The following is a 21078-nucleotide window of genomic DNA, read 5'->3' on the forward strand; positions in this document are numbered from 1 at the left end:
GTCAAAACCCCAGAAAAGAAACACCGCCACCATGCAGTCCATCCACTCAGCTACCCCATCGGACCCCTATCCCCACCATGCCTACCCCAGAGGACGGCAGCCCATCAGTGCCATGCTCACACCGATTTTGAATTTCTGTACCTCATCCACAACCTTTCCAGATGCTTGAAACATGCAACTGGCCCTAATTGCTGAAGAAACTCTCTGTGGACCCTTCAATGCTCACCAACTACAGACTGATTTTTCAGGTGCCATACCCCACCAAGATCTTAGAGAAAATTATTAACAGACACCTCACTGCATACCTCAACGACCACCAACTTCTTCACACCACTCAAGTCTGGTTTCAGACCCAATCAGAGCGAAGACACTGCCCTCATAGCTGCCACGAATGACAGGTGTGTGACTCTGGACAGAGGAGACACTTTGGCCCTCATCCTGGACCTTCCGCAGCATTTGACACCCACCCCATCCTATACCTACACAACATTGGAATCCAAGAACATGCGCCTCAATGGATCGGCTCCTTCCTGACTGCAAGGACGCAGTCAGTCATCCTGGCAATGTTCACCTCAGACACCAGTGACCTCCTCTGTGGAGTTCTTCAAGGATCCTGCCTGAGTCCCACCCTCTTCAACTCATACATGATCCTTCTAACCAGCATCATCCGTTCTCATATCGTCAACGTCCACTCCTGCACTTTTGACGCCCAACTCATTCTCTCCCTCACAGATAACACGTCCAGGACCCGCTTCAATTTCAGTGCCTGCATGACTGAAATCGCCCACTGTATGAAGACCAACTGTCTAAAGGTAAACACCAACAAGACCAAAATCATGATCTTTGTGAAGAGCATATCAATGTATGACTCCAGCTGATGGCCAACAGAGCTAAAAACTACTACCACCACCCACACCAAGAACCTAGGGATCAATATCGACAGCAAACTCGTCATGACCGCCCAAGTCAATTGCATTACCAACTCATGCTTTCAAACCCTGAAGATGTTAAAGAAGATTTTCAAATGACTCTCAATCAGCACCGGGAAAACTTTCACACATGCCCTGGTCACAAGCAAGTTGGACTACAGGAACAACCTCTATGCTGGGATCAACAAAAACAGAACTCCATACCTGACGGAGCTCTACTGGCTCTCCATTCACAAATGAGTAGAATTCATACTACTCACTCACACTTTCAAGGCACTACATAACACTGGCCCAGCATACCTCAACAATCGCATCTGCTTTCACAAACCTTCCAGACACCTCAGCTAGTCCCGATTCCTACTTGCACAGATCCTACACATATGGAAAGCGAGATTGGGCAGCCGAGCCTTCTCCTGCATCGCTCGTAAAGTTTGGAATGACCTGCTGCTATACATAAGAGCTTCCTCCTCACTTCTTGAATTCTGCAAGAAGCGGAAGACCTGGCTTTTCGAGGAGTTGCCACTTGGCCCTAGGTGTGGCTAGACACATCTGCTCAGCGATAGAATACCCTCCTAGGTGATAATGCACTGTACAAATCTGCATAACATAACATATTGATACATAAAATTCAACCTGGCCGGGCTTCTACATTCATCCCTCATGTTAAGTTTTGAGATGGCTCAAAGGCAACAAAGGAATTGGAGGCACAAAGGGCATTCCATGAGTTTTACCAAACCCCATATACACAGGGTGATAAACACACAACTAACATCCAGGATTACCTACCCTTGTATGACTGGGCATCCCTCTCACCAGCATACAGCACAGCCCTGGAGGTCCGGATCGAAACCCAAGGCAATTCGGAAATCACCAGGACCGTATGGCCTACTGGTCACTTTCTAGAAGATCTTCTTGCCGCTGCTTCTAGAGCAACTCACCACACTATTCAATTCCTTCACCTCATGACTGCAAAACTGAACCCCATCAAATGCCAAGCTGAAATTGTGCTTATCCCTTAAAGATCCTATCCAGAGAGCATTCTCCTACCCCACTGTATTATTAAAACTTTGTGATGGAAACGTGGGCACACCAGTCTTTGGCCCCCGAGATGACCACAGTGGTCCACCTAGCTATATCATAGGCAGGACAAGGAGCAAAAAAAAGGAGGGGGTTAGCGGATATATACCGCAATGTCTTTTCCGATATGTTCAGTCACCAGGACCCCAAGCCCATTTTTTCCATAGCTATCGGTCCCCTCCTGGAGTCATCCTTACTCACATCAGATTCCACACTATTAGGCGATTTTAATTTCCATTTAGAGAATCGGAGTGACCCTGATACAGAAACACTCATTGATATTTTTTCAGGATTTGTCCTGGAACGAGTGGTTGGCGCAACTCATGTTGCAGGACATACCCTTGACGGTATTTTGTTTTCCAATTGTCCGTCCATCTCTAACCTGCTAATACTTCCAGCAACGCGTTCAGACAATAGTGTAGTCAGCTGGGAGATTACATTGTTAAAGAAAACTGTCCCTACGGAGGTATCAGGGAAACTAACCTTTCCCCGGGCTTGGCACCAGGTGGAAGCGTAAGAACTCAATTCTTTTTTAGTCAAATCTCAGCCTGTGGAGACGGACGACATTGATTTAATGTTGGTCTACTATTCAGCTTGAAAGACTGCAGCAGCAGATAAACTAGCTCCCGTCATACGGAAATCATCTAGGAGAAGTAAACCCTTATCTTCCTGGTCAGGAGAAACACTCAATGGAGCGAAGCAGGAATGTTTCAGACAAAACGCATTTGGAGGAAAAGCTACAATATAATAGAAACAGGAAAATATAAAACTCTGCTAGCAGACTATAAAAAAACTCATCCTTAGGGAAAAATCTGAATACTATATTAGCTCCATTGAATGAGCTTGCTGTTCTACCCAAGCCCTTTTTCAAGCTGGTACAAAACATTCCTTGCCTGTCTTTCAGAGGTCTACAATCAGGATTTTTGCGATTCCTTAGCTCTGCTCTGTCAGAACAAAGTAGAGATTATTTCTAATAAATTTTGTACTAATATATCCACGCTTCTGACTATTAAGGACGTCCACTCCAGGGACAAAATTAAGATTCTTTTCTCTGAATTTAAATTTCTTTCAGAGGACCAAGTCAAACCGATGGTTCTCACCACCAAGTCTGGTTATCCCTTGGATCCTTGCCCTCCCAAAATTTTGCAGTTTATTCCTGACTTGGTGGCTTTTCAACTTACAACTCTTTTCAAAGCTGTGCTTAGGATAAGCTGTTTTCCCAAGGTGTGGAAATCTGCATCAATTTTCCCGCTGCTTAAAAAATCCAACTTGAATATTCGAGAAGCTTACAGTAACAGACCTATTTCTAGGCTCCTGTTTCCAGCCAAGATGATCGAGAAGCAAAGGAATTCTCAGTTACCAGCATTTTCGGACAATAATTATCTGTTGGATGATTCCCAAATTGGATTCCGCAAAGGGTATTCCACAGAATCAGCTCTTATTGTGGCCACTGAGATGACCAGGGCAACAGTAGATAGAGCAGGTAATGAAGCACTCACATTACTTGAGCTGACTGCAGCCTTCAACACGGTCAATCATGATCTTTTGATGGACCGGTTAGAAGGCCTGGGAATAGGTGGTGTAGCTCTGTCTCTATTTTATTCTTTTATGATAGAGCGAGTGCAAACGGTGACCATGGAGAAATTTACATCTCAACCTTTTTCTTTACCTTGGGGTTCATCATTAAGTCCTACTGTCTTCAATATTTATTAACACCGCTAGCGGCTCTGGTGAAATCTTTTGGGCTGTCATTAGTATCATATGCTGACAACACCCAGATCGTTGTCTCACTTTCCAGCAAAGGCCCAGACCTGAATGATACTTTCCATAACTGTATGAGGGGTGTGAGCTTATGAATGGACACCAATTGCCTTAAGTTGAACTCCTCAAAAACAGAAGTGATCCTATTCGGAAATAACACTTCTCTCTGGAACCTGTCATGGTGGCCAGATGAGTTAGGCCCACTCCCAGTAAAAAAAAAAAACCTGAAAACTCTGGAAATATTGATTGATGACAGACTCACTTACAAGGATCAAGTAAATAAGGTTATTTCGACAGCCTTTTACATGCTTTGTGTTATTTGGAAAATAGCACAGTTCTTCCCACCCAATTTGTTGAAGACAGTTGCTTTGGCCCTTGCAATGTCCAGAGTGGACTATTGCAACGATCTGAATCAAAATCTGCCAAAAGTTGCCCTGAGAAAACTTCTGATTCTTCAAAACTCAGTGGCTAGGATGCTGGTGATGGACATCTAGAGATGTCACTCTTCCTCCCAAGCCTTGGGAAGCTTACATTGGCTTCCTGTTCAAAAGAGAATAGCTTTTAAAGCTCTTTGTATTACTTCCAGAGTGCTTCAGGGATCAGGTCCAGCCTATCTAAGAGAGAAACTCAGAAGGCATGTACCTTAGAGGACCCTTCGTTCCAGCTCAGCTAGAAATCTGGTGATGGCTTTCTGTAAACTTTCCTCTTAGAGCGGCAGGGGCTTTCGGGTCTGCACCACACAGTACTGGAACATGCTTCCCTTGGTCATAAAAACTGCTCCCTACCTTTGAGTTTTCGTAAGTCTCAAAGAACATGGCTTTTTAGGAATTAAATGCCTTGGTCTTTCTCCCTGCTTTATTACTTAGTGCCACAACGCCTCAGGCTATTTGTTTGCGCGCTATAAAAACTCCAATCAAATCTGATATAAACACAAAATTGTACACCAAAGTCTTGGCACAGTCACTAGAGTCTCTACTCCTGAGCCTGATCGACCCCGTCCAAATCCGCTTGAGCCGTAATCGCTAACGGGCAGTAAACATCAGACGCCTCGCCCACCTGTTTGAGAAGGTACATAGGCGTAATATTCCTTCACTGCTCCTCTTGGGTACATAAAAGACCTTTTGACAGGGTCAGTGGGGCATTCCTTAGGGGAGTACTGACAAGTTAGCACTAGGTCCGAAAATGGTTTGGAGGATAATGGCAGCCTACACATCCCTGACAGCCTCTATAGGCCTCACATGCATATGTACTGCCCCCATAAAGATCGAGAGAGGAACAAGGCAGGGCTGTCCCCTCACTCCCATCCACTTTGCCCTGGTGATGGAACCATTAGCTATCCGCATCAGAACCTCGACTTGGATTGAGGGGATCCCCTTTGGTGAATGCACACATAAGCTGAACCTCTTCACCAATGACCTCCTCCTCACTGACAAGTCCTTCAGATTCCCCTGGATCAGTTCGAGCAGGTCTCAGGTTTCAAGGTCAAAAATACCTAATCCCAAGTCTTGAATCTAAACATCTCTGGGGAACAGATCCCTTGCACCCACTCATTGGGCCCCTCACTCCCTCCAACATCTTGGCCTTACCATAACCCCCAACCTGAAAGTCATGGGCAAGGCCAACTGGCCAGCTCTTCGCCATAATATCCTGGAAGACCTACGGAGATGGAGACCCCTATATCTGTCTTGGCTAGGATGCATTAACATCGTGAAAATTAATGTACTTCCTAGGATCCTCTCTCTCTTTAAATCTTTGCCTACCCCCGATTCCTGAATTCGACACCAGTAACCTTCAAATCAAACTACACCCCTTTGTCAGTGGGTGTGGTGGGGGCATTAAGCCTTGTATATCCAGCAAGCTCTTATTCCTGCTGCTCCCGTGGTAAGGCCTGGATAGAATACTGTTCCTCAGCACTGTGCAATCTTTTTGAGAGGGTGGTCCAGGACAGTGACAACTTGTAGCTACACATGGACCGAGCAGTGGCATGCCGGCCACTGTGGGACCTGGCTTAGCTCCCCAAGTGCGTATAGCTAGCGTCCCCCACTAGGACTACCACGATATTTGGAACAGCATCGCCATCAAAAGGGGATTTACTACTTTCCTCTAACCTAATAGCCCCCTTGCATGCAACTCAGACTTTTCACCAGCTCTCGGCCCCAAAGCCTTCTCTTAGTGGACCCAGAGGGAAAGTAGAGCTCTGACCCTCAAATATTTTGAGAAATGTAAGTGCAAGTACTGACTCTCAGAGAACTCCCACCTTCAATTATGCCAACTGTGTCAGTGGGTGCTACACCCCACAAACTTCGTTGGGGCAACACGGAACCTCACCCGTTCGAATCACTGATCTGGTCTTCAGACTGCACCAAGGGACTGATCTCAAGAACTTATACCACTACCCAAGAATCTAAGCTACACTCCCGAAACCCATGTCAATCAAGATGGGAGAACGATCTGGGACAAATAATCCAGGATAAACTGTGAGTATGTCTCTGGAGGTAGAGCCCCAAAATGCACAGAAGCATCCCCCACAGAGAAACAGCTTTGAAAGCCATGTCCAAATGGTACCTTACACCTGCTAGGCTTTCCTGCATCCTACTCAACTCCCCATCAACATGCTGGTGCTGTCACCAAGATGTGGACATGTTCCTTCATACTTGGTGGTCCTGGGACCTAACCCAAAACATACTTGAATGAGGTTCTGGGGCACACTGAAGGCACTCTGGGATAACCCATCCTGGCTGACCCTGCTGTCCTGATTTTTGGGCTACGACCTACGACCCTTGAAGGCATGACCCATGCAGACTGGGCAGTGATATGACTCATTTCCACAACTAAGAAAATAAAGAATTGCGCTTTTCTGAAAGAAAGCTGAGTCCCCTACTAAAGCATTGTGGTCCCAGAGACTGTGGCAAGCATTGGCTATTAACAGCATGACCCATACCCTCTCTCTCTCACATACAAGAAATTCACCAATTTATGGCACCCACTAATACCTTTCCAAACTAGTATGCTTATATCCACCTAGGCTCAGGGCGCTGCACTTTTTTGATTAACTGATCTTCATCCTCTAATATACGCACAGTCAGGACACATGGGTTACTCAGGCCAAACGACAATGGAAATGTTGAACCTCACCCCCTGACCACCTCTAACACATACCTTGCAACGCAGCGCTTCTCCATACCCCCTTCAACTGGATGCTTGACTCTCTCATCCTTGGGGTTCTGGGATCAGGTGGGAACAAACATGGACCTCCCCCTAGTTGTTCTTTGTCTCCATTTTTCTTTCTCCAGTGTTGATCATTGACCTGGGTTATGCACAAAAAAGTAGGCAGCAGGAGGATCACTTGGCTCCTATACAATCTGTTGAACACTTGTGATGTTTTTAGTTAAGTTTTGGATGGGTGGTCGCTTTTATCAGCTAATATGCAGGGCAGATGACCCACATTTTGTTTTATATTATACAAAATGTACAGAATGTAATAAAGATATTTTCATAAAAAAAGAAATGATAGAAAGGTCCAAAGAATAAACCCATCTCAGAGCTACGGGTAGCCTTCTTAAATTTGTACAAAGAAGCTATGATATGAAGGAAGGAAACTCAGGCGTGTCGACTGAAAGACACCCATGAGAAACTGAGACATCAAATTAGCCATCTGAGGGACACCCTCCTTTTATGTTTCATCAAATTACTAGCGAGAACCCAGGAACAGTAGAAGAAAAGGAGGACAACATACTATTCTGAGCTACACAATATTGGTAGAGGAGGCCGGGGTGCACAACAAGGAGTACGCGGTAACAGAGCAGCACCGGTCGAAAGGACAATGTGGGAAGACAAATCAAATCCTGTACGAGCATGTCGTTTGTGCAAGTAATAGCGTAACTGGCGTGAGAGCAAGACAAGAGACTGCCGCAACAAATCTACATCTGCAGTACTGAGGCAATGTTGCTCCGTATCCCATCATTCAAAAAAGCGGTGTCTTAGAGCAGTCAGGATCATAGCATATCTACCACTTGAGCTAGTCTAAAGAGGACTGCTGGATGAGATAGCCCGAGAGAGCTCTCTAACTAGACCAACACACTCCTTTATCCAAAGAGGGGGACAATGATGACTCAAGAGACTATTCACATATTCAACCTTTCTACAGAATACCCAGGTCCAAGATTAGGAAGCAGTGACACCATTATTTCCTGGTCTCAATCCCACCTTTTCAACCTCACTCAACAATTCAATAGAATATGTGAAAGCCCACAAACATTTCAAAAAAGCTCCAAACTGGATCTGAATGGTAAAAAACAACCGGGCTAATGTTATTCAATTATTACATTTTAATTATACAAGGTGAAGTGAAAGACTGATTGTTAGACAAAGGTAACTGTCTATGACAAGCACACATTGATGAAGCTACTCTAATTGCTGCTTCAGGGGCACTACTAAAGACTATTGTGTAAGTGTGTCCTGTTAAAACCGATGGGACCAAGATTTGTATCTGTAAGCAAAACAAAGGAGACACCCCTGCTGATTATGTTGTTAGCTTGAAAAAGTTTGAGATTTTTATTCTCATAATGTTAATACTCTCGAAATGCTTAAGAATGCCACTCATTCAGGTAGTACTGCCCAAACAGGAATGACTGTGTCCTATATACACATGAGGGAAAACTAAAGGTCTTTCTCAATAGATTCAGTTACAAATCATTGTGTTGCTGTGCAAGAAGAAAGAAAGAATCCACTGAATATAAAATTATGTCTTTCCAAAGGCAAATCTTCCAGCAAACTGTCAGAGGGAGGAATCATATAGGAATGAGGCGAAGCCAGGGGTGGTGAAAGGTAAAGTCACTCCACTTGGTGGCTCCTCATTTTTGTTTGAGCTGTAGCCAGTTACGGCATCGGAAACAGGACTGATATCAAATGATTTGCCTGAACAATCTGAATTTACCTCTCTTCAGCAAAATGAATACCCTACTTTTTAGGGCATCCTGAGTGGAGCCAACAGCTCTGCGGGTGTTTTAACCTATGTAGATCAGAAAGGGCCGTACATATGATGTGTTACTAATGGATCCCACCTCATGCCTCATTGGTACTGGTGATAGATACCTGCCTTGAATTGCTCTGAAATTCCATCATTATCTCTTTCAGGAGAAACAATTGAGGCAGCTGACATTTCTACACACGCGTGTTTTACTACATTACCAATTCTGTTTATATCTCTTTGGGTCCTATTAGAGACAAACACACATTTCTCATGAGCCCTATCTTCTCTGCCAACGTTTTTGAAAGGAACATTTTGTGGATATTGAATTGTAATGCATGTTTAACTACTGATGGTACCTATTTGAATGTCCCCATGTAGATTAAGAATGCTGCTCTACCAGTGCTGTGTGAAAACAGTGATCATGTGAAATTGACAATGTTGTGTGGTTCAGCAGGGTCCGTGATCAAAAGCCTCCATTTTGTGATACACTTTTAAACTTGCTCACTTTACCACCGGATTCAAGCTAGCCTGGCTGATGAGGGGTGTTACTCTGAAACCGGTCCCAGGATGCTTGTTTCTGGTCCAGGGATGAACTGGCTTGGCAGTTCGGTCTGGACTGTTCCCATGAAGCACAGGGTCAATACTAATTTGCATATGGCTGGGTCTGAACTGGGGTGGCGAACTGAGCTAAAAAAAGATGATGGATTCAACCCAGATCTGTGACTGGGGGTGAGTGTCTGAAAAGTTTAAGCGCTCCGTCCATCATCTCCTTGTGTGTACACTTTTAAACTTGACATCTTTTTAGACAGTAAAATTTTACATGCTTTGTACGCACATGATAGCATGCTTAGAAATCATTCTGCAGGCAGTACACTTCTTAGTAGGCATATTATCAAGTTGCTTAGTACACTAAGTCCAACACTAAGAACATTGCGCACAATGCCCTTGGTTTGTTGTTTGGTTGGAGACAGCTCTGAATCGGTAAGACAAACATTCACATCAGCATTGCAGCTCTGACACAGTCTGAATAGAACTGAGCTTTGATTATATAAACTGCCTCAGAGATAAGTTCCTCAGAGGTGCACTTCTATGGATTATCCTAGACGCTGTGACACAGAATCAGCTCTGCTGATTCCAAACTGTATCCAGCAAAGGACAGCAGCCCGTTCTACACTAGACTGGCTTCCTGATTGATACATCATACACAGGTATGGGGAGGTGGGTTGTCCCAAGAGGTACTCTCTTATGCTCTTGATAGTGTAGATAGGAGAGTTTACATTTGCATTATCATGTAATCACACAATATTGTCATAATGGTCGAACTGTTTATCTTTTTCACCATTCTTGTAATGCTGGTAACAATGCTTTGTTTCCTTCTCTGACTAATTGCACCTCATGTTTTTCCCACAAGAATACAATTACTTCAATAAATATTTGAAATGTGTCTTATTTTGGGCTTTGCCTACGTAATAATAACAAAAGGGTAAATCTGTTTCCACCATTTCCTTGGGGGAATTAGAGTGGTCATGTTCTGAAGTTACAGACACTGTCCAGTTCCCTGTAAGATTAGGGGTCCAGATGGCGCACTGTGAGCTAGCTAGGAATTGGGGCAACGTACTCCAATGGTATGGATGGACTCAGTCCCCATATTCTGATGAACACCTTATCTGTTAGAGACAATATCAACCCACAGATTCATTACCTTTGAATTCCCCAATGCGTCAGGCTGGATCCAGAAGATTTTTCATGAGCAGTGCCCCTGCACACCAGTAGGCGACGTCGGTCGGCTCCATGTAGGGTCGTCTGCACCGGAAGTGACGTCAGCCTCACTTATATTGAATCCACCTTGGCATGCTGGCGTCAGTTACTTTTCACGACTTTCCACGCCAGAAGCATGGAGCCATGAAGTGCACTGACACTGGTGTGTCCAAACTAAGGACCTGAAAGGGGTCATCCCTGACCCTAGAAATCCCTCTACAGATGGGGAGAATGGCGGGGAGATGGGGAGTCAGTAAGGAATCTGCGGCTAGATACTGTCTCTACCAGATAAGGTGTTACAGAAGGCAAGTAACTTGTTCATCTGATAAAGACTTCTACCCACAGATTTTTAACTTTAAATACATACTCAAGCAATACCATCCTCCGGTGGTGAGTCTGCGGACAAATTTAAACTACAAAGTCCTGCAGGACCAAACGTGCCAAATGCCCGTCACTTCTGATATGACTGTCCAGGGAGTAATGCTAACATGTGCAGGGAAGCTCAGGTTGCTTCCCTTGCAGATGTCCAGGACTGGGACTTAATGTGCTAAAGCAGTGGACGTAGCTTTAGCACTGGTGGATTGAGCCCTTAAGCCCTCAGGAGGCTGCTTCTTTGCCAGTACCTAGCAGATCTTGATGCAGAGAATGACCCATCGAGAGATGGTCAGTTTCTGCACCGCCCAACCTTTTTTGCACCAACCTACCCCACGAAGAGTTGGTAGCCCACCCAGAACGTTCGTGTGCGGTCAAGTTAGACCGACAATGCACTTTTTCGGTCAAGACAGTGGAGCCGCTCCTCCTCTTTAGAAGGGTGTGGAGGAGCATAAACGGTGGGCAAGGTGATCGATTAGCTCACGTAAAATGGTGTCACCACTTTTGGCAGGAAAGAACTCTAGTGCGAAGCACCAGTTTGTCCGGATAAACTGAGACGAATTGAGGCTTAGAAGATAAAGCCGGCAGCTCACTCACCCTCCGGGCCGATGTAGTTGCCTGAAGAATGGCTGTCTTGATGGTGAGCAGTCTGAGGGTACAATTAGGAAGAGGCTCGAAAGGAGCACACATTAGGAATGTGAGGACCAAATTAAGGTCCCACTGAGGCATAATAAAAAAGGCAGAAACATATGTACCTGGCCCTTCAAAAACCTATTTACAAAAGGGGAATAAAGAGGGTATGTCAGGCAGCTGCAAGAAGGCAGACAGAGCAGAACGATAACCCTTCAGAGTGCCCAATGCAGAGCTCTGCTGGGCAAAGGTAAGAATAAAAAGAAAAATATCTGAAAGGGAGGCACAAAGTGCGTCAAGGGACTTTTCTGTACAATATGGTCCAAACTGCTTCCAACTGTATACCGTCTTGGTGGAGGGACTCCTGGCTGCCAGAATAGCATTGCAGACTTCGGGAGGAAGGTAGAAAGCTATCAACTGCTGCCACTCAGTCTCTATGCAAGAAGTTGGGAAGCTGACAGGTGCGGGTGGAGGACCCTCCCATGCTGGGGTGACAGAAGATCCTCCTGTATAGGCAGCCTGATCGGAGGATAGACACTCATGTTCAGAAGAACGGGATAACTGACTCCGTGCCGAGCCCTGAGCCACAGGGATGACTTGGGCCCAATCATTCCCGATCTTCCTGAGAACTCTGGGCAGCAGTGATATGGGCAGACAGGCATACAAGAGGCCTGAGCTCCACTTGAGATGAAAAGCATCTCTGACTAAGAGCCGCCTTGGAAACGCCAGTGTGCAAAACAGCTGCCATTGCACGTTTTTGGCAGAGGCAAACAGTTCTAACCAAGAATCTCCCCACTGCTGAAAGAGACCTTGCGCTACCTCCAGGTGAAGATGTCATTCGTGATCCGCTAGGCATCAACGGCTGGGTTCGTCCACTCTGGCGTTCAGAGAACCTGCGAGGTGTTAAATATGCCCTGCTGTTCCAGCCATGTCCACAGATGCAGGGCTTTGAAAGAGGGTCCATGAACCCAACTGGCCCTGTTTGTTGCAGTACCACATGGCGGTGGTGTTTCCGTGAACACCTGCCCTAGCCTTCCCTTGATGGAGGGTAGAAAGGCTTTCAATGCCAGTCAGATCACACAGAGCTCCAACATGTTGAAGTGGAGTAAGGATTTTGCCGGAGACCAGAGTCCTCTGATCTCCACTTCACCCAGGTGGCCGCCCCAACCCAGGAGTGAGGCATCTGTCACTACTGCGAGATCTGGTTGGGGATGGGAGAGGGGTATGCCTCTGACCCAAACGCGGTTTGCTAGCCATCACTGCAGGTCCTTTGCAGTTCCCTCTAAGATCTGGACTATGTCAGAGAGATTCCATCTGATGCTGCGCCCACTGGAACTTCAGGTCACACTGTGCCATCTGGCATGTTTCACCAGCAGGATGCAGGAGACCATGAGGCCCAGCAGCCTGAGAGTCAGTCTCACCGAAACCAGGGATAGAGGCTGAAACATCAGTATCATATTATGAATAGCCTGGATTCGTTGCTTGGGAGGAAAATCCCGTAACTGCACTGTGTCCAGAACAGCTACGATGAAAGGGAGCATCTGACAGGGAGTCAGGTGTACTTCAACAAGTTGATAGTGAACCCCAGCGAATGCAGGAGGTTCGTCATAGCCTGGAGGTGGAAGATGACAGCCTAGGGCGAGCCCACCTTCAGCAGCCAGACGCCGAAATAGGGAAAGACTAGCACACGAAACCTGTGCAGATTAGCTGCAACCACCGCCACCACTTTGGTGAACACTAAAGGTGTGCTGGTAAGGCCAAAGCTGAGCACAGTGAACTGAAAATGCTCGTGGCCTACCGTAAATCACAGGTAGCGCTGATGGGTAGGCAGTATGGGGATGTGAAAATAGGTGTCCTGCAAGTCCAACATGACCAACCAGTCTCCTGGGTCCAGGGCAGACAAGACCTGAGGTAATGTGAGCATCTTGAACTTCTCCTTCTTGAGGAAGTACTTGCGAGTTCAGCGATCTAGAATAAGACGAAGACCCTTGTCCTTCTTGGGACCAGAAAGTAGCAGGAATAGCAACCACAGCCTAATTCTGGCACTGGAACCCCCTCAATGGTTCCGTTGGCCAGGAGAGACAGGACCTCCTTGAGGAGCAGGGACAAATGACCCGTAAGAAGAAGGCATGGAGGGAGGATGAGTCTCTAAAAGGGCGGGAGTAGCCCCTTTGGACGATCTGTAGAACCCACCGGTCCAAAGTTATGGGCGGCCAGTGGTGTAGGTGATGGCGGATCCTGAAATCAACTGGACACCCATTATATAAAAGGGCAAGCTTAGGAAGGCTTGGAAGCTGCAGCTACCAAGGGTGGGGGCTGGACCAGACCGCTGACTACCAAACCCATGAGGCCGGTAAGAATGGCACCCTCGTCCATGCAGAGGCTGGGAAGCTTACACGGCTCGGTGGATGGGATAGGGTTGGCGCAGTTGAAATCCCCTTCCGTCACAGCAAAAGACAGACTGGGGACGTGGGGCAGCCGAGCGGCCCAATGACTTGCCTGTAGCCCACAAGTCCTTAAAGTGCTCCAGAGTCGAGTCTGCTTTGTCTCCGTATAGATGGGTGCCATCAAAGGGCATGTCCATGAGAGAAGCCTAGACATCCCCCGAAAAGCCAGATGTTCTCAGCCAGGTGTGGTGTTGGAGGGCCACCGTTGACAAAGCAGCTCTGCCCAGCGAGTCGGTTGTCTCCGAGCCACAGCGTATAGTGAATTTTGCTGCCTCTCTCCTCTCTGTAACTGCTTGGAAGAGAATGGCCCAGGCCTTCTCCAGGACCTGTGGCAGCACTTGCGCAACTGCGCAACTGTTTACCACAGCGTGTTGGAACAGCGGCCCAATAAGCATGCGGTGTTCACTGGCTGCAAGGCTAGCGGATGAAAACATTGATTGTTATACCACTATTTTAGTATATGGTTTGGTCTCCCCCTGGAGACCACTGTGTATTGTGCTACTTATGATTGTTCTATTGATTACATATTATGTGCTTTGTGTTCTATCCTCATGTAGAGGATAGTAGAGAGTGTTATATTAATAAATACATATTGTTATATAACTACTGTGTGGTTCTCCTTCATTTAGTCATTCAGGAGGTGATATTCTGGTAAAACAAGTTGCTTTACATTACTTCAAGATCAAGCCTGAAGGCTGCTCTCCACAGCTACCACTAGGATAGATTTCTAAAGGTTATCTTTGACCTCATACATCATAAGGGTCGTGTGGACTGGTACAAGGTGCCCACTTTAATTAGTGGACAGCATATACCAGGCCACCTTCTCACAGGCTCTAGCAGCCTGAACCACAAAACTGTGCAAAGCAGGCTGACAGGAAGGGCAGAGCGGGTCTCCAGGGGCAGGATGGCTATAGACCGGTCCACTGATGCCATTGAGACCGGTTTAGCCCAAGTGCCCAACAGAATATCAAAGAGGGTTTCACTGAAGGAAAGCACAGGCTCAGGACTCATCTGGCCCTGTTGGAGCACCCCAAGTAGGAGATCAATGGCTACTGCTACAGAAGGAAGCTGCAGCCCCAGAACTACATCAACCCTTCAGAAAAGCCGAGCTAGCCTTCGAAGCAAGATGGCAAAAAAAGGCCTGAGCATGGGGAAGAATCAAGGCCACTAGCGCCACCAAGAGCAGAAACCCAATGAAAATCCAGAGGAGGCTCAATCATGTGCTAAAGGAGAAAAGAGTGGGGGGTCCTATGAAAGCGCAGGAAGGGTTCCCTAAGAGGACTGATCTGCCGACCCTGTGATGGTGACACCTCGGCTTCAGGGAGGGGAAACAATGAAGGGGCAATCGGTGTCAGCGATGCCGAGGTCGGCGGATCCAACATAGGCATCACAGCTGAGAACCCCAAGGGACTGTGCACCTGAGCCAAGATGGAGTTAATCAAGGGTTCGTAGGGTCCTGCTGACACAAAGGGAGAACCTAGCGGTTTAGAGTCAGTCGAGGCTGCACCGACCTTCCTGGGGACGAGAAGCTCGCCGGAGGGAAGTACAGTGCCCAAAATAGCATACAGGGAGAGATAGTATACTTTCATCTGAGCCAGAGTTGACATGGCACTGGGAAATACCAGAAGGCATAGCCCAGATTCTCACTCAGACTCCAGAATCAGAGGAATAAGAGGCGAGTTGGGGGACTGCGTCTATGTCGTAAAGTAGGAGAAGGCTGTGGCACTGACCAACAATGGCATGACTTACCAGGTGACCGTGACAACAAAGGACTTCAAGAGCTGGCCCTCGAGCGGCTCTCGGAGGAAGAAGATGACCGCGTCTGGCCGTTGACCACTGCATCGCCATTATCGTTATGTGGTGCTCCTGCAACGTCGAAGACTGAAGCTGAAGACACGAGCTGCAGCGTTCGGAGTCAGGGTGCGTGCCTAGACACCACATACAAATAGCATGAGGGTACAGGGTCGACATGTTAGATCACACAGGACCCCGAAGATCTTAAAAAAATGCAGAGAATGACAAGGTAGGCCAAAATGGCCAGAGGAACCACTCTCCGGATTCGCGTGGAAGCACGGAAAGGAAGAAACGGACGTCGGTGCATCAGGGGAGGGCTTATATGGACATATCTGGCGGACGATGTCGTGCTGAGCCATCCGGCACCCTCTACCGACACGCAGAAGTACTGCTGTGGAAAATTACTCTGAGCCAGCCTGGCGCCTGGGGATAATTCTAAGGTATGGACTCTGTGGCTAGACATCTTTATCAGATTTACATGTCATAAATACTCCAGATTTGCCAAGTTTCTTGTACCAAACCCTGCTAATTTTCTGTCATGCATTCCAGTGGCTGCTGCATGCTTCACTGTTGCAGATTTGCTTTTTGATTTCTCCATTTCTATACATACTGATAGGTCATATGTTATCGCTTTCCTATGGCCAACTCAAGTGGTATTGGTTGCCTCAAGGGCATATGGAGTCTACTTCTGTCTCTTCATTGGCACTTAAGAAAGATCTTGACACCTTCAGATTTCTGTAAGGGACTATGCCAGTTCTATATGTTGATAACTTGTTGGTTACGCCTAGCTCACTGGACCAATGCAAGGTTGATTCTCTGTATGCGCTGATCAAATTGGCTATAAAGACTATTGGATATAAAGTATCTAAAGAGAAACTGCAATTTAGTTTACCCCCTATCGATATTTAGGCCCAGGGTGGTAAGGAGCTACTCTGTTGTGTTTTAAGCCTGGTTGATGAACTTGCAAAGGCACACAATTTCTCATAAGCCAGCAATTGTTTGACCTAGGTTTCCAAGATTGTTTTTGATGCAGTATTTACGATGGGGGTAGAGTAAGGGATGGGGATATTTTAGCAGGTTTCAGAGTATCGGGAACTGATACTTATATGAGGATTCATTAAGGATTTCAGTGATACCTGAAACAAATGCAAAAAATAATTCTTGGACAGTTATGCCTGTGCAAGAATCTCCTGCAACATACAATGCTTTGGTTTTGGTGGCTTGACTTCACCAAGTGGGTTGTGTTAAAGCTATCCTGTTGTAGGTTTAAACATATAATAACTGATAAAACCCTACCAGAAGGGAAACAGCCCTCACCACTGTAAACATATAAATACCAAAAAACACCTTGTCAACCACAAACTAAAATGCCATTCAAAGAAAGTGAGAGAGAATGAGTAATTTGTATTCTTTTTGGAAGGGGCCAACACATTGTACATTTGTTATACAAGGAAGCAACTAGAAATACTGGTCTAAAATTATTCTGCTTCAGTTTTGTTGATTAGGGATGTCATTAAAATATTATTTCTTCTTCCGCTTGTTTCCTCTAGCTTGGTGTTCTACGATTAAAGACGCAGGGTTAGAAGCATGTTTTAGGTCTGATCTAATTATTTTATGCACTGTAGAGAATCTGGAAATATTAAAATAATGTTTGGCCTTTTGGCAGTGTTTAATTATTTTATTGACTGGTCAAAGGTCTAGCTCATAAGAATCTTAGCCAATATGTACCATCACATCTACCCACAGAATAGACAAAACCCTTAGACATTTCAACCTCTTTTTTCAACAAGTCTGTATTAATAGAAGGCCAAACACCAGGCTTTAAACACTCAATGCAAGGTGTAGCGGCAGGTGACTGTGGAAAAAATGCTATCACCATTCATATGCCACCATTCACATGGACTAATGGTAAAACATTACACAAGACTTTACACATACCTGCAAAATTCATAGTTACAAGGTATCCCATTGTTATGTGCGATACCTTCAGCTACTCCTGGCTTTTTACCCAACTACACTTTACCCCAGAGTTACAATGGTAACTGTAAAATTTCAAGTCCCAGAATACAATGTTAGGTCTATTAAAAGGTCAGGACTGACTTAAAGCAATACATTTACCATTGAGACACTTGGCAACTAGACGGCAGGAAAACAGTGGCCAGCATGCTTAAAGCATTAAGTTTCAGATGCCAAGGGCTACAAATTAAGCTGGTGTAATTTAAATTGTTAAAGATTTCACAAGGTATTATGCTGTTGACATGGTTGATCACACCTACAATATCATACTATTCAGTAAGGAGTAGGTGACTGGCCCCCAACTGTGTCTAAGAATGTGTTTATTACAACAAATGAATATAGCACTCTTACTTTTACAATCCAATAATCATCCTAAAACCAGACAGAGGGAGTGTGAGCATTAATGAGATGTGTGAGAGAGTAATGAGACGCAAGTGTGATAAGACTTTGTGTTTTGTAAACACTGGAAAAACATAGTTTGTAAAAACTGATAAACACGGATTTCAAAAGGTTTGGAATACACTGAGAAAACACCACAGAAATCCACCAAAAAATAATCACAGAAAACAGGGCAGCTTAATTTTGTTTAACCAGTTTAACGGAGGGAAAGGGTATCTTGAGTGTGTGGGTCAGGATTAATCATAAAGGGGAAGGTTCTGAGTTTTTAATTGTGATCTGAATAATCTTTATAATTTTCAGGTCACTCAAATTCAGGAGGTCTTTGGAAGGCTGGCAAGTTTAGATTTTATGTACATCATTGACAATCTCTGAAACACATTTCTTTTCCTAAGATAATAATAGTAAGTTATTTCAAATGATAGTGGTAAGGCAAGAAAACCACAAGAAGTCTTTCTTCCATACGATATTTGTAGATTTCACTACTCTATTTGAACAAGTGGACAGAGCTATGCTCTGGGTGAAAATGAAGAGAGATTGTATTTCTTTCACAAACAAATACTTGCAAAGCCAACAGGTTTGGCTTTTGAATACTGGCTGCATGTCCGAAAATCGCAGACAGAAATTTTGTCTGTCATGTTTCCTGTCTTTAATACCGTATGCTAAAATATCATCCCACTGGGTTAAGCCTTTCTAATTTTACCTGTGATTGGGTTGATATTTTTATAAACGATATTTAGGATAATATATATGTCCGCCGACATTCTGACTACAATATTCTGGTACCACAGCTTCTATAATGTACGCAGAAATACACACCGACTCACAATATACATGTACACAACCAGAGACTGAGGACATATGCATAACAAAATGTACACAGAGTAAACTAATCATAGACATCTATGCACAAGCAGACTAACACAGTGCAGCCAACGATACACAAAGAAGAATTCTGTACCTACATTACTACAATGTGACACAGTAAGGTTTGCCAGATCTCTCCATATAGACCAGACGCTGCATATTCAGCCCTGAGCTTTCCCTTTATACATCATTGTTATCACATGCATTGGAGACAGTAGAAAATGACAGTTCAATGAAAACCCAGGACCAAAAACATGGTTCAGGCTAGCTAAGTATTACTCATTTTTGTATTCTTGCTTTCAAATTTCACTGAGGCAAATATCTATGTGCCCACTGCCCCATAAATTCCTAAAATGGCTCTGCTTGCAACTGAATTACCCCAAAATGAACGTGGGACAAATGCTCTAACAGAACTGGTATCTTTAATTCGGGCTTGTCTGAATGAAAGATGATCCTCGAATGACAGGGATTTAGTTTCTGAGGTATAGATTTTAGTTTTCTGTCGATTTTGAATCCTGGTTAGGGTATGCATGCACCCCAGATTTGCAGAAACATTCTTGATTTTTTCACCATTTGCCCCACTAAATTTCAGTAAATGTACTACATTCATGTTTTCAGAGATGGAAACTTGAACACAAAGGTAGACAAGTTTACAGGTGTTCTGGTGTAAGATTATTGAACAGCTTTTATTATTAAGTAATTACTTTAACGCAAGCGACACTGTGTGTAAAAGTGCATATAATTACCCCTTAGTGCCTCATTGTCAGGTGCGTGCTGTCAGTTGAGTAATTCTACACATGTTGGCCAATGCAAAATCGTAGACCTACTTCTAGGTTTGTAGGATGTCCCTGCTTTCAAATTCTGGTCACCCTACTTCTGTTAACTTTGTTTTCGTGAAAATAAATGCATTTCACTAATAAAAAGTAGAACTCCACCTAAACATAGTAATTGTAGGCCTCATACTCCATTTTGTTTCTGACGTTTGCTGCCAATGTTCTGCATCACAAGGACAAACGTGTATTTTCATGTCTCAGTAGACTAATGTTGCAAGTCTTTTCACAGGCAAGACAATGGCTATTCAAGGTTTCGCCTAGCTGTCTTAGCATAATCGTATACATTGTATCAATGTATGTTCTAGTAAATTCGGTAAGAGTGAGAAGAGAAGCTCCATGTTGTAGAATTATGAGACACTTTGGAAATATATTTTCCTGCAACTGTTTCACTCTAGTTAATTCTGATTGGTTTATTCTATGGGAACTGTGAACAACGGTATTAAACATATAAAATCGTTTGGTCAGAACCCTATAACATTATGCTTCTTTTTATGCCACAGAGACCTCTTTCTTACCGACCTTAGGAGGCGAACCCATGTCGGATTGCTCTCCCGTTTTATAATTTGTATATTCTGACCTAAACTATACAGAGTTCTTTGATTGATTCTGTATTCTGACTGAGCTTTGCACTCTGGTCAATTGATTTACTGATTTTGGCTATACTATCTGATTTCTGTATGGTTTATAATCAGAAAATAATGTTTAAACCTTTCCTGACTGTCATTCTTGTAGGACCAAATGAGTACTACGTGTCTAAAAATGAATTTGTAAGTTAGAGCGCTTTAGGGCGAAACGGGTCTAGCACGTAGCACCAAAATCCGAGATAAGATTAACACAGCTCCTAGCATATCAGTTGCGCAAGAGTAGAGGAAGCACATCATTTACCGGAAGGACTTGCATTTGATTTCAACAAAGCAGTATGTAGCTGATTTAGAAGCCACTAAACCTTTATCCTGCTGCATTGGCGTAGGGTCAATACAGGAGGGAAGCCCTTTTAGCTCCCAGAGTTGACTGATCTAGCCTGGTCTCCTTTAAATCAAACATATTTACCTCTGCAAGGAATTTTCTCAGGCCAGATACAGTATCAAGCATTTCCGCTCCAGCTCCTGCCAACATCCAGGATAAGATTTTGCTAAAGACTTAATCTAGGTATGATCATTGACAGTGTGTTGTTCTCAAGCTCCTAAATGCTGAACCTCTTAGTGCAAGTGCATTAAATAGATAAC

General features: G+C 44.7%; 1 protein-coding gene across 2 annotated transcripts in view; it reads right to left on the minus strand.

The window, feature by feature from the left end:
- TTC7B (tetratricopeptide repeat domain 7B) overlaps positions 1-21078 on the minus strand; it is a 1510908-nt gene that overhangs the window by 395021 nt on the left and 1094809 nt on the right. The window contains exons 22-23 of one of the 2 annotated variants that reach the window (XM_085626530.1): positions 6297-6332; positions 299-305 (exon numbers count right to left, since the gene is read on the minus strand). The exons of the other annotated variant lie outside the window; for it this stretch is intronic. Coding sequence (XP_085482656.1) covers positions 299-305; positions 6297-6332 — 43 coding nt within the window. The remainder of the gene's footprint in view (positions 1-298; positions 306-6296; positions 6333-21078) is intronic. 2 annotated transcript variants of the gene reach the window in all.

Source organism: Triturus cristatus, chromosome 9, assembly GCF_964204655.1.
Source record: "Triturus cristatus chromosome 9, aTriCri1.1, whole genome shotgun sequence".
Lineage (NCBI taxonomy): Eukaryota > Metazoa > Chordata > Amphibia > Caudata > Salamandridae > Triturus > Triturus cristatus.